This window comes from Lipotes vexillifer, unplaced genomic scaffold, assembly GCF_000442215.2.
Source record: "Lipotes vexillifer unplaced genomic scaffold, Lipotes_vexillifer_v1.1 scaffold86, whole genome shotgun sequence".
Lineage (NCBI taxonomy): Eukaryota > Metazoa > Chordata > Mammalia > Artiodactyla > Lipotidae > Lipotes > Lipotes vexillifer.
In genome coordinates, this window is record NW_006785406.1 from 3,966,524 (window position 1) to 3,981,423 (window position 14,900).

General features: G+C 36.3%; 1 protein-coding gene across 1 annotated transcript in view; it reads left to right on the plus strand.

The window, feature by feature from the left end:
- Positions 1 to 14,900, plus strand: part of TOPBP1 (DNA topoisomerase II binding protein 1) — a 74,031-nt gene that overhangs the window by 26,280 nt on the left and 32,851 nt on the right. Inside the window, exons 9-11 of the mRNA XM_007457562.1 lie at positions 8,688 to 9,031; positions 9,667 to 9,839; positions 13,866 to 14,077. Coding sequence (XP_007457624.1) covers positions 8,688 to 9,031; positions 9,667 to 9,839; positions 13,866 to 14,077 — 729 coding nt within the window. The remainder of the gene's footprint in view (positions 1 to 8,687; positions 9,032 to 9,666; positions 9,840 to 13,865; positions 14,078 to 14,900) is intronic.

A 14,900-nucleotide genomic window follows, 5' to 3' on the forward strand; every position in this document is an offset into this window, starting at 1 on the left:
TTCACTGAAGGCATTTCCCTTTAGCGTTTTCTGAGTGGTAAGGTATACTCTGCCCCACGTCTAATTTTTGTGAGATCAAAGGCTTGACTCCTATCCCTCTATGTGATATCCTTAAATTCTAAGGGTATAGGTCACTGCCAAAATAGATGTTAATTGTTAGCTTTAGTAATCACTTAATGATCTGAATTCATGCTACTACTTCATTCTTAGCCCTTGAGAATTTCTCTTGCTTTCTTGCAAACTCAGCTATGTATTTATAAGGATACCTTTAATATTTCATCCTGTATTTTAGGTGTTTTTAGTGAGTGGTTTTTGAATGTCTAGCTTACCGTATTTCTAGAAGGGAACTTTCAGTATTCTTATGTTTTTATCTACACTGTTTGTCTTCATGGTGTACTGCAGAATTGACTTTTGTCAGACCACTTGCTTATGCTTTAGTAGTGTATCATATCAGATCATCCTAATTTTTTAGGATGTTCTAGTATAAAGAAGCCGCAGATTGACTGGAAGTAGTTTTATGCATTATCCTTCAACAAGAGTACTTGCTGGAGCCAGGCAGTTGGTTTCTCAAACCTTCCTTTCTAAAGCAGCTAGTAGTCTATTGACTTTGAAAGGATTTAGTGACAGTAAATCTCAGTGAATCCCAAAGCACCAAATTTAGAAGAATGTAATCAAGTATTTTACAGCTACCTCTTAAAACAAAATTACTTTTGATTTGAGAGAGCTTTTTCAATAATAGGCTTGTCAAAAAGCCTATTATTATTCGGTAGTCTATTGGGCTACCGAATGACATCTATTTGAGAAAGGGTTTTATTTCTAAAATAAATGGGAAGAACTACTGTAGAACATGTCAATTTATTCTGAGTCTTTAATAATTTCAGGGTTTTATCATTTATAAAACAGTATTTCTAGTTTGTTTTTATAGTAGTCTAAAATTTCCCTGGGCTTCTTCCTTCTTCCCATCTCACCACCTATATATAGACATCAAACAAAGTTGTTGTTTTCCTCCTAGATGTGATTGTTCACAATTTTAATGGCAAAATATTTTGTTTTTACATTTTATATTAGAAATACCTTTTTTTTTTTTTTTTTTTTTTTTTTTGCGGTACACGGGCCTCTCACTGTTGTGGCCTCTCCCATTGTGGAGCACAGGCTCCGGACACGCAGGCCCAGCAGCCATGGCTCACGGGCCCAGACGCTCCGCGGCATGTGGGATCCTCCAGGACCGGGGCACGAACCTGCGTCCCCTGCATCGGCAGGCGGACTCTCAACCACTGTGCCACCAGGGAAGCCCAGAAATATCTATTTTTAAAACTACTTTCCAAAATGTTTTATAGTATCATGTCACCTTTATTTCCATCTAAGCTTATTCATCCTCATACATCTCTATAAATTATAAATATACAGTTATCCCTTATTCCTTATAATATGAAACTGAGGGTCATAGAGTCTCCTGACCTACTGATCAGTAATGCTCTAGACAAAACTTCTTCAGAGTGTCAGTAAGAGCAATTTAAATACTTGTATTAAGTAGGAATTAAAGTATATATAAACAGTAGTTAGTTTAAAAGTGAAAACGGTCGTGTCTATTGGAGATGAAGATAGAAATAAGAAGATGGCACTATAACATAATGTTATGGACCCTGGAGTCAGACAGACTTCGGTTTATATCTCATTTCTGCACCTAATAACTGTATGACTTTAGGTAAGTTACATGACCTCTTTAAGCCTGGTATTCTTCTTGAAGAAAGGGTATAGATACAGCAATAGAATGAGCCTAATAGTATCATGACCATTAATTACATGCGTGTAAAGCACTTAGACACAGTGCCTATATAAATAAATGTTAAGAATCCTTGAATACCTTCCAGGCTTGTTGGAATCCCATGAAGCAGGGCTTGGCAAACTGTTTTTGTAAAAGGCCAGACAGTAAATATTTTGGGCTTTGCCAGCCACATTTTGTCTCTGTCACACATTCTATTTTGTTTTGTTCTGTTTTTGCAACCATTTAAAAATGTAAAAACCATAATACACAGGCCATGGGCCCACTTTGGCCCCTAGGCTGTAGTTTGCCTATCTCTGCTGTAAGGCATTACCCTTCAACACAGAACCACTAGAGTTTTCAAAAATATACTAAGTTTTTACCTCTTAAACTTTTAGCATTGATTTCATAATATTTATTGCATATTAGGGAATGCATTTTCTTTTTTTTTTATACAGCATGTCAGTAGGGCAACTGCTCTTAATCTCTTTATTTTTTTAATTTAATTTGATTTTATTATACAGCAGTTTCTTATTAGTTATCCATTTTATACATATTGGTGTATACATGTCAATCCCAATCTCCCAATTCATCACACCACCCCACCTCCACCCCCTCCCCGCCACTTTGCCCCCTTGGTGTCCATACGTTTGTTCACTGTATCTGTGTCTCATTTTCTGCCCTGCAAACTGGTTCATCTGTACCATTTTTCTAGATTCCACATATATGTGTTAATATACGATATTTGTTTTTCTCTTTCTGACTTACTTCACTCCATATGACAGTCTCTAGATCCATCCACATCTCTACAAATGACCCAGTTTCGTTCCTTCTTATGGCTGAGTAATATTCCATTGTATATATGTACCACATCTTCTTTATCCATTCATCTGTCGAGGGGCATTTATGTTGCTTCCATGTCCTGGCTATTGTAAATAGTGCTGCAATGAACACTGGGGTGCATGCATCTTTTTGAATTATGGTTTTCTCTGGGTGTATGCCCAGTAGTGGGATTGCTGGGTCATATGGTAATGCTATTCTTAGTTTTTTAAGGACCCTCCATACTGTTCTCCATAGTGACTGCATCAATTTACATTCCCACCAACAGTGCAAGAGGGTTCCCTTTTCTCCACACCCTCTCCAGCATTTGTTGTTTGTAGATTTTCTGATGATGCCCATTCTAACTGGTGTGAGGTGTGATACCTCATTGTAGTTTTGATTTCCACTTCTCTAATAATTAGTGATGTTGAGCAGCTTTTCATGTTCTTCTTGGCCATCTGTATGTCCTCTTTGGAGAAATGTCTATTTAGGTCTTCTGCCCATTTTTAGATTGGGTTGTTTTTTTTTTAATATTGACCTGCATGAGCTGTTTATATATTTTGGAGACTAATCCTTTGTCCATTGATTCGTTTGCAAATATTTTCTCCCATTCTGAGGGTTGTCTTTTCATCTTGTTTGTAGTTTCCTTTGCTGCGCAAAAACTTAAGTTTCATTAGGTCCCATTTGTTTATTTTTGTTTTTATTTCCGTTACTCTAGGAGGTGGATCAAAAAAGGCCTTGCTGTGATTTATGTCAAAGAATGTACTTCCTATGTTTTCCTCCAAGAGTTTTAGTGTCTGGTCTTACATTTAGGTCTCAGATCCATTTTGAGTTTATTTTTGTGTATGGTGTTAGTGTTCTAATTTCATTCTTTTGCATGTAGCTGTCCAGTTCTCCGAGCACCACTTATTGAAGAGACTGTCTCCATTGTATATCCTTGCCTCCTTTGTTATAGATTAGTTGACCGTAGGTGTGTGGGTTTACATCTGCGATTTCTATCCCGTTCCATTGATCTGTTTCTCTTTTTGTGCCAGTACCATATTGTCTTAATTACCATAGCTTTGTAGTGTAGTCTGAAGTCAGGGAGCCTGATTCATCCAGCTCTGTTTTTTTCCCTCAAGACCACTTTGGCTATTCAGGGTATTTTGTGTCTCCATACAAATTTTAAGATTTTCTTGTTCTAGTTCTGTAAAAAATGCCATTGGTAATTTGATAGGGATTGCATTGAATCTGTAGATTGCTTTGGGTAGTATAGTCATTTTCACAATATTGATTCTTCCAATCCAAGAACGTGGTATATCTCTCCATCTGTTTGTTTCATCTTTAATTTCTTTCATCAGTGTCTTATAGTTTTCTGCATACAGGTCTTTTGTCTCCCTAGGTAGGCTTATTCCTAGGTATTTTATTCTTTTTGTTGCAGTGGTCAATGGGAATGTTTCCTTATTTTCTCTTTCACATTTTTCATCATTAGTGTATAGGAATGCAAGAGATTTCCGTACATTAATTTTGTATCCTGCAACTTTACCAAATTCATTGATTAATTCTCGTAGTTTTCTGGTGGCATCTTCAGGATTCTCTATGTATAGTATCATGTCATCTGTAAACAGTGACAGTTTTACTTCTTTTCCAATTTGTATTTCTTTTATTTCTTTTTCTTCTCTGACTGCCGTGGCTAGGACTTCCAAAACTATGTTGAATAATAGTGGTGAGAGTGGACATCCTTGTCTTGTTCCTGATCTTAGAGGAAATGCTTTCAGTTTTTCACTGTTGAGAATGATGTTTGCTGTGGGTTTGTCGTATATGGCCTTTACTATGCTGAGGTACATTTCCTCTATGCCCACTTTCTGGAGAGTTTTTATCATAAATGGGTGTTGAATTTTGTCAAAAGCTTTTTCTGCATCTATTGAGATGATCATATGGTTTTTCCTCTTCAATTTGTTAATGTGGTGTATCAAATTGATTGATTTACATATACTGAAGAATCCTTGCATCCCTGGAATAAATCCCAGTTGATCATGGTGTATGATCCTTTTAATGTGTTGTTGGATTGTTTGCTAGTATTTTGTTGAGGACTTTTGCATCTATATTCATCAGTGATATTGGTCTGTAACTTTCTTTTTTTGTAGTATCTTTGTCTGTTTTGGTATCAGGATGATGGTGGCTTCATAGAATGAGTTTGGAAGTGTTCCTTCCTCTGCAATTTTTTGGAAGAGTTTGAGAAGGATGGGTGTTAGCTCTTCTCTACATGTTTGATAGAATTCACCTGTGAAGCCGTCTGGTCCTGGACTTTTGTTTGTTGGAAGATTTTTCTTGTTATTGTTGTTGTTGTTGGAAGATTTTTAATCACAGTTTCAATTTCATTACTTGTGATTGGTCTGTTCATATTTTCGGTTTCTTCCTCGTTCAGTCTTGGAAGGTCATACCTTTCTAAGAATATGTCCATTTCTTCCAGGTTGTCCATTTTATTGGCATAGAGTTGCTTGTAGTAATCTCTTAGGGTGCTTTGTATTTCTGCAGTGTCTGTTGTAATGTCTCCTTTTTCATTTCTAATTTTATTGATTTGAATTCTCTCCCACTTTTCTTGATGAGTCTGGCTAATGGTTTATCAATTATGTTTATCTTCTCAAAGAAGCATCTTTTAGTTTTATTGATCTTTGCTATTGTTTTCTTTGTTTCTATTTCATTTATTTCTGCTTTGATCTTTATGATTTCTTTCCTTCTGTTAACTTTGGGTTTTGTTTGTTCTTTCTCTAGTTGTTTTAGGTGTAAGGTTAGATTGTTTATTTGAGATGTTTGGTTCTTTTTGAGGTACAAGTGTATTGCTATAAAGTTCCCTCTTAGAACTGCTTTTGCTGCATCCCATTGGATTTGGATTGTCGTGTTTTTATTGTCATTTGTCTCTAGGTATTTTTTGATGTCCTCTTTGATTTCTTCAGTGATCTCTTGGTCATTTAGTAACGTATTGTTTAGCCTCCATGTATTTGTGGTTTTTACATTTTTTTTCTCTAATTGATTTCTGATCTCATAGTGTTGTGGTTGGAAAAGACGCTTGATACGATTTCAGTTTTCTTAACTTTACTGAGGCTTGATTTGTGACACAAGATGTGATCTATCATGGAGAATCTTCCGTGCGCAGTTGAGAAGAAAGTGTAATCAGCTGGTTTTGGATGGAGTGTCCTATAAATATCAATTAAATCTATCTGGTGTATTGTGTCATTTAAAGCTTGTTTTTCCTTATTAATTTTCTGTTTGGATAATCAGTCCATTGGTGTAAGTGAGGTGTTAAAGTCCCCCACTGTTATTATTTTTATTAATTAATTAATTTATTTTTGGCTGCATTGGGTCTTCGTTGCTGTGCGCGGGCTTTCTCTAGTTGCAGGGAGTGGGCTACTCTTCGTTGCGGTGCACGGGCTTCTCATTGCGGTGGCTTCTCTTGTTGCAGAGCATGGGATCTAGGTGCGCAGGCTTCAGTACTTGTGGCACATGGGCTCAGTAGTTGTGGCTCTCAGGCTCTAGATAGCAGGCTCAGTAGTTTTGGTGCACTGGCTTACTCTGCAGCATGTGGGATCTTCCTGGACCAAGGCTCAAACCCATGTTCCCTGCATTGACAGGTGGATTCTTAACCATTGCACCACCAGGGAAGTCCCCCCACTATTATTGTGTTACTGTCGATTTCCTCTTTTATAGCTGTTAGCAGTTGCCTTACGTATTGAGGTGCTCCTACGTTGGGTGCATATATATTTATAATTGTTATATCTTATTCTTAGATTGATTCCTTGATCATTATGTAGTGTCCTTCCTTGTCTCTTGTAACATTTTTTGTTTTAAAGTCTATTTTATCGGATATGAGTATTGCTACTCCAGCTTTCTTTTGATTTCCATTTGCATGGAATTTCATTTTCCATCCCTTCACTTCCAGTCTGTATGTGTCCCTAGGTCTGAAGTGGGTCTCTTGTAGACAGCATATATATGGGTCTTGTTTTTGTATCCGTTCAGCAAGCCTGTGTCTTTTGCTTGGAGCATTTAATCCATTCACGTTTAAGGGAATTATCTATATGTATGTTCCTGTTACCATTTTCTTAGTTGTTTTGGGTTTGTTTTTGTAGGTCCTTTTTTCTCTTGTTTCCCACTTAGAGAATTTCCTTTAGCATTTGTTGTAGAGCTGGTTTGGTGGCGCTGAATTCTCTTTGCTTTTCTTGTCTGTAAAGCTTTTGATTTCTCCATGGAATCTTAATGAGATCCTTGCCAGATAGAGTAATCTTGGTTTTAAGTTCTTCCCTTTCATCACTTTAAATATGTCATGCCACTCCCTTCTGGCTTTTAGAGTTTCTGCTGAGAAATCAGCTTTTAACCTTATGGGAGTTCCCTTGTATGTTATTTGTCGTTTTTCCCTTGTTGCTTTCAATAATTTTTCTTTGTCTTTAATTTTTGCCAATTTGCTTACTGTGTGTCTCGTCGTGTTTCTCCTTGGGTTTATCCTGTATGGGAGTCTGTGCTTCCTGGACTTGCGTGGCTATTTCCTTTCCCATGTTAGGGAAGTTTTAGACTATAATCTCTTCAAATATTTTCTCGGGTCCTTTTCCTCTCTCTTCTCCTTCTGGGACCCCTGTAATGCAAATGTTGCGTTTAATGTTGTCCCAGAGGTCTCTTAGTCTGTCTTCATTTCTTTTCATTCTTTTTTCTTTATTCTGTTCCACAGCAGTGAATTCCACCATTCTGTCTTCCAGGTCACTTATCCATTCTGCCTGTTATTCTGCTATTGATTCCTTCTGGTGTATTTTTCATTTCAGTTATTGTATTGTTCATCTCTGTTTGTTTGTTCTTTAATTCTCCTAGGTCTTTGTTAAACATTTCTTGCATCTTCTCAATCTTTGCCTCCATCCTTTTTCCAAGGTCCTGGGTCATCTTCACTATCATTATTCTGAATTCTTTTTCTGGAAGGTTGCCTATCTCTACTTCATTTAGTTGTTTTTCTGGGGTTTTAACTTGTTACTTTGTCTGGTACATCGCCCTCTGCCTTTTTTTCTGTTTGTTTGTTTGTTTTTGTTTTGCGGTATGTGGGCCTCTCACTGTTGTGGCCTCTCCCGTTGCGGAGCACAGGCTCCGGACGCGCAGGCTCAGCGGCCATGGCTCACGGGCCCAGCCGCTCCGTGGCATGTGGGATCTTCCCGGACTGGGGCATGAACCCGTGTCCCCTGCATCAGCAGGCAGACTCTCAACCACTGCGCCACCAGGGAAGCCCCCTCTGCCTTTTCATCTTGTCTGTCTTTCTCTGAATGTGGTTTTAGTTCCACAGGCTGCAGGACTGTAGTTCTTCTTGCTTCTGCTGTCTGCCCTCTCCTAATCCCTTTATTTTTAAACCAGGACTTTTCCAGTGTATAACACCCTGCTAGTGTTGGAAGGTCTACTGCAGAGGCAGGGGGTAGTTGTGTCTCACCATGAGGACTAGGACACTGGCAGCAGCTGCATTTTCATTATTGACATTTATATTTTAAAATAGCTATGCTTTTTTCTTCTACTACCCATTTATAAGCCAACTTTATCCTGAAATGAAATTGTTGAGACTGTTGGGTCCTTGATCAGTTGTTTTCTTAAGAATCTGTATAGAAGCTAAATAGCTCCAATTTCATTATGGAACTTTTTAGAAATTTTTGAAAGAGAAGTAATCATAATTCTCTTGTTATTGCATTTATTCAGTTATTTCCATGTGATGGGCTTGATCACTTAGGCCTGTTGCTTCCATTTTTTCCTTAATGATATTTTTTTAATTCTGTTGTGAATTATCTGAACCAGTTTTGGAACTCAAGCAGGCCCATGGAGTTATTGGAGCTTCATGATTTTCAACTAATTAGAGTTTTCTAGTACACTAGTAGTACTTAGAATAGTAACATGATTGCTGTTGTCCTAGGATAGTAATACTGATAACACTCCTGGGAGCCCAGAGAATGGGATGGTTCATATTCTTTCTTCATTGTATACTTATAAAGCCTTAGTTTTTTATGTGTGGTCACAGTTCTCAGGTTCCATGTTACCTTAATATCCTTACTAGGAAATAAACTTTATAAAATAAACTGCCTGTTAGAAAACATTTCTTTTTCTGTTCCAGTTGAAGTTGCACAGTCTGAAGTTGGGCCCTTTAATGATTCTGCTCATGTGGAGCCCCTCATTGATTCTACTCATATTTCTCTGCAAGAAGAAAACCAGTCTTCCGTCAGTCATTGCCTCCCTGATGCTTCTACAGTTACTGAAGAAGGTTTATTTAGCCAAAAGAGTTTTCTTATTTTAGGTTTTAGTAATGAAAATGAATTTAATATTGCAACTATCATAAGAGAAAATGCTGGAAAAATTGTGTCACTTCAGAGCAGAGTTGTTGCTGATTATGCTGTGGTTCCTCTGCTGGGCTGTGAAGTACAGGCAACTGTGGGAGAAGTTGTTACAAATACGTGGCTGGTAAGAAAACACTGTAGCAGTTGAAATGTAGTATTGAAGGATGTCTGAAACTAGGAGTACACGTTTATTTCTTAGGCAGTTCAGTTTCAGTAAATTGGTATTTGGGTTTGAGCACTGTCTGGATTTTGCTTTTAACAATGGAAAGTGTAAATAATAAACTATGCAAGCTTCTTGGTCCTAATCCTGGTAGAATAGAGGGGCCACACCAGCAGTGTTCCTTCTTAGGAAGTTACTCCAGGTCATCTCATATTATTTCAATTTTCCTAGTTTTCTTACTACCAAAACATGACATACACTTTTGTATTATTCCATCTTGTTGGCTTATCACTAATAATTTCATCATTGATTTATTTTTCAACTTTCAAAGAGAAAAAGTGATAATACATTGGAAGAAATTAAATTTTAAGCAAAATTCAATAAATTCGATGATAAATCTGACTGATTTTAACATCCTATATAATGGATTGGTGTGTATGTATTTCTTTAATGTGTTGAGAATGAGCATATATACACATTTATATGAAAGTAAAATTGCTTTTCATCTAAACTAAAATTACCGTTACTGTAACTGAACCAGTGTTAACCACTAGTCGCTTATTTCAGGTTGATGTTATTGTTTCTCTTGTTTTTGAAAGGTAACTTGTATAGACTATCAGACTTTAACTGATCCAAAGTCAAATCCTCTCTTCACACCAGTCCCAGTAATGGCAGGAATGACTCCTTTAGAAGATTGTGTTCTTTCATTCAGCCAGTGTGCAGGAGCTGAAAAAGATTCGTTGACATTCTTAGCAAATCGCCTTGGAGCAAGGTATGTAGTATTTTTAGTGTACCTGCTGTCTCGGTGTACTTTTTATTTGTTTTGACTTATAGAAGAGCATTCAAATTAGGATTTCACTGGGTGTCTTTATAATATTTATGAGGAGTGTGTTGCATATCTATGTGATGGCTCAAAGTGCAAGAGGGAGAATGCTGTTAGACGGATGCCTGGCAAATGTTAAGACTCCAGGTATTAATGCTTACCTACCAGGAAAGGGAATATTTAAAGCTGATACATGGGTCGTTATTGAGTGTTACTTATCTAAGCATTATTTATCCCCTTCCATGTGCCATCTGGATGATTTATTCTTTTTCAGTGTACATTCATTGTTTTTCTGCAGTGCAAATGTTAAGCAGAAATAATGAATACTTTGGGAGAAAGAAAATGAATTTTAAAGTTCCAAAATCCAGATTAGCCCAACCTGTAAGTGAACTTTAATGGTGGCTATTTAAAAAGGAAGTAGAAAACTCATTATATAAATAAATATAAATGAACTAAACTTTACATTAAAGGAAAAGTTCTTTTAGATTATATCATTAAGCAGCACTTAAAATGCTTTTAAACAAGAGACACATCTAAACCTAAATGATTCAGAACATTTGGGGAAAAAAAAAAGTTGGGCAAAGATATATCAAAAGAAAAGAGAGTGTTGCAGTTTTAACGTCAGACAAGTTTGGATTCAAAGCAAAAGGTATTAAACAGGAAAAAGAAGAGCACTGTAAATAAAGAGTGCTATTTACACTGAAGGTAAAATATATGTGTATACCAAATAGAGCATGACTACCATTCATAGAACAAAAAGAGCAGGAAATTCAATGAGGAATCAGCAGAAACATTAATTGTAAGAGACTTTAATCCCCACTTTTTACCTCATGACAGGTCAAATGGTAAATAAAAAAGGATACAGATTTAAACAGCATAGTTAGCTATCCACTCTAAAACAGTGACCATACCATTTCAAGCACCTGTGGAACACTCATAAACGTTGCCTGTATAGAAATTGGCCACAAAGAAAACCTCAGTAAGTTCCATGAAATAGAAAGAGTGGAGACCATATTCTCTAATCACAGTGCAAAAAAAAAAAACACCCCAGAATTAGAAATGAGTAGGAGAAATAGAAAATGAAAAGGCTTTATCAACTCAGCTTTTTAGAACTCTTTAGTAACTCTTGGTTCAAAGAGGAATTCAAAACCACTTTTAAGCCTAGAAATCATTATCAACCTGATAGTAACAAGCAACACCAGTGCCCACATTGTGACCTTAAAATACCACTTCCCACTAAAAGAAACTAAAGCTTAAAGAAATGATCAGTTCTAGGTCTGGGGCAGAAAAGATACCAGTGAGTCTGGAGCATTTTGTCAGAACAGAGAGCAAATATTGATATATTATTGAAGACTAGTAGGAAGGGTTGTGTCAAAAGGACCTCCACTGGCCAAAGACAGGAAAAGGTACGTGTCACTAGAGATAATAATAGCAGTGGATCCAGACACATCATATAATGTTTAAATCATAACTTCATAATGGCACCAAACTAAGCTAATTGGTCATGTTTGAAGGATGCTAGGAAACCAACTCATTATTTTGAAAGCTGGTGAATAAAGAGAAAGGATCAAGTATTTATCCTGCCTTTCCTATACAGTCTGTATCAGAGTACCATAATAATGGATAAGACAATTTCCCTTTATAGAAGTATTCCAACAAATAAGTGAAAAAGGAATGATAAGATTGTGACTTCTAATAAATGAAAGAATCTAGGCATTGAAAACCAACAGTTAATCATATACTAAAGAGAAAACCAGACATATGCTTCTGTGTGAAGAATACATCACCACCTTGAAGTAGTCTTAGCAAAATAATGAAACCTCAATCTAATAAAACCTAGATTCAACTACTGAATTATAGGAAATACAGGAGAATAACATGTTCTACTACAGCACAGCAATACAATCAGCAAAATCCAGACTCTGAGATAACTCTACATTATAGTGTCTTCAACAAGGGGGCAAGGAAAGACGAGGGAACCTGCAAGCTAAAAGACATAAAAAATTATATGTAGTGTTTAAGGATGCACTATGTGATAAAACAAAAGAAAAGGAAGGAAGTGATAATCATAAATATCCAAATAGTGGCTACTGTTAGCAAGGGAGGGAAGGGGGTTAGTAACTGAGAAGAGGCACGTTGGAGAGGTTCTGGAGTGACTGGTAAGATTCTGTCTTCTGACGTGGGTGGTTGATATAAGGGTTTTCATCTTATGATAATTCATTAAATTGTATATTTCCTTTTTTGCTGTGTTGTGTACTTGGATTATACCAAACAGTAAGCTTTTGGAAAAAACTGAAATTGTAACAAATAACAATAACAAAATATGGCAACAGACTAAAGTGGTGCTCACAGAAAAATTCAGCAAAGTGGTTATGTAGAATATTAATATACAGAAGTCACTGACCTTCATATGTACAATCAGAAGAGCTAATGAAAACAAAGGTCTCTTACTAAATCTGGAATGAGATAAAACACCTAGCAACATGATGTGGAATCTAAAAGAACAAAACAAAGGAACAAACAAAATAAAACCAAAATAGACTCATAGATATAGAGAACAAATTAGTAGTCACCAGAGGGGAAGGGAATGGAAGGTTGGGCAAAATAGGTGAAGGGGATTAAGAGGTACAAAAATTCCAGTTATAAAATTAAAAAGTCACGGGGATGAAATATTCAGCATAAGGAAAAAAGTAATACTGTACTAGCTTTGTATGTTGACAGATGGCTTCTAGACTTTTGGTGTTGATCATTTGTAATGCATTTAAATGTCAAGTCACTACGTAGTACACCTGAAGCTAATATAATATTGTATGTCAACTATACTTCGATTTTTAAAAAAATTTTAAAGGGAAACTTGGAAGAGCTACAGAAACTTGTAAAATGCTATTGAGGGAAATAAATAAGACTTAAACAGTATGAAAGATGTATCTGTTCTTGGACAGGAAGACTAAACGTTATAAAGAAATTTTTTAGAGAGGGCAATAAGCAAACTAATTCTTAAATTCAAAGAAAATATTAGCAAGCAGAAAAGTCATAAAAATTCTGAAATAGAATAGTTATTTAAATATATTTTGTAAACCTCACTAGATAAAATAGTGTGTCTGTAAGTAGCAGAAAGTTCAGTGAACAGGCAGAAAGTCTAGAAATAGACCTAAACACAAACAGGAATTTGGTATATGATAAAAGTGATATTTCAACTTATCGAGGAAGAGATGGTTTATTTAATAAATATGATTCAGTAAAGTTGGAGCAACATCTCATCCCAAAATAAGTACCAAATTAATTGATCAGTGGGTTAAATGTGAAAAATGAATCCATGAAAGTACTAGGAAAGATGTGGAATATTAAAAAAAATCTTAAAAGTGGGGATCTAGACCTAAAACCCAGAAGTCCTAAAAGAAAAGACAATTCTGTTTATATCTCATATTCTGTTTTTGCCCCCATATTCCCTTTAATATTCTGTGATCATGAGGAAGGCGTTTAATTTCTCTGCATCTTTTCCCAGGTCGTTTTTTACAATAATTTGTAAAATATTGGTATTTCACAAATATTGAGAGGATCGAATGAGATATGTGAAAATACTTGGAGAAGTTGTAGTGGGCTAAAAGATATAATGTGTTATTCATACTCTTCCTTTGCTCCCGTAGTTGTTCCATGCTGCCTCCTTTTAGGAGGAAAGACAAGGTGGATGGGTGATGACTAAATAAATAGACGATTTTTCTGGTTATTTCTTGTAAGTCTAGTTTAATTTGCTTATGTTTTTATAAAAAGTTTAATTTTAGCAATACATTTTCATTCTAGAGTAAGCACTTGTAAGGGGATTAGCTTAATTTAAGAAATAGAGCCAACTTTTAATCTGTGAGTATTTTCTTATATTCAGAACTCTAACAAAACCATTGTATTAGAAACTTCATTCTTACTTTGCTGGCTAATTGTGCATATGACATTTGCTTTTCTTTAAATGTAACTTTTCAGTGTTCAAGAATTCTTCGTTCGCAAATCCAATGCAAAGAAAGGCATGTTTGCCAGTACACATCTTGTATTGAAAGAACCAGGTGGTTCTAAATATGAAGCTGCCAAGAAGTGGAATTTACCAGCGGTCACTATAGCTTGGCTGTTGGAGACTGCTAGATTGGGAAAGAGAGCAAATGAAAGCCATTTTCTGATCAAAAATTCACCTAAAGAAGGTTAATACTTTTATTTTGTTCCTTTAGATATATATTTTTACAATTTGATGGTCTCTGGGATATGAATGTGCTAAAACTTATTTTTAGGACAGGTCATTAAAATTTCTCCCTTTCACATGAGCCACTCTTGGGCACTCATTATTGGGGGTGTGGGCAAAATAAATATGCGTTCATAGCACAAATGTTTAATTTGTATCTGTACTATCAAGTGTAGGCACTATCTGAAAGCTAGAGGGTACAGAGCAATATAGGAGCATTCTAGGGTCTCAGTGTTTGAAGTCTAATGAGCTTAGATCCCATTTACTGTTCCTTCAGTGGCTCATACTGACACATCTTGCGAGTACAGTGCTCTCTGTTCCTCATCTTTGGGCTTTTGCATGTTATCTCTTGCCTGCTTCATGCTAGCCTGTTCCTCCTTATCTTTCAGTTCTCGACTTGGATATCACTTTCCCTGGAAAGCCTTCCTTGACTCACCAAGTATGGCCTTTGTCTTGCCATAACACCCTGACCTTTTGTAGCTCTCATCCCAGTGTTACCATTCTAGTTTACTTTCATGTTTCCCCGCTCAACCATAAGCTCTGAAAAGGCAAGGAGTATATGTGTCTTGTGCATTATATATTTTCATTGTCTAGATTGGGCCTGGCACGGAGCAGCCGTCTAATAAGTGTATTTGTTAAATGTTGAAAAAAGGTAGGAGGCAGGGTGGGAGGACACAGTAGCCTCTCTTGTAAGATGATGGCATCCCTGGGCAAACTTCAGGGAAGCTTCTCAAAGCTATTACTACTTTTTTTTTTTTTTTTTTTTTTTTTTTTTTTTTTTTTTT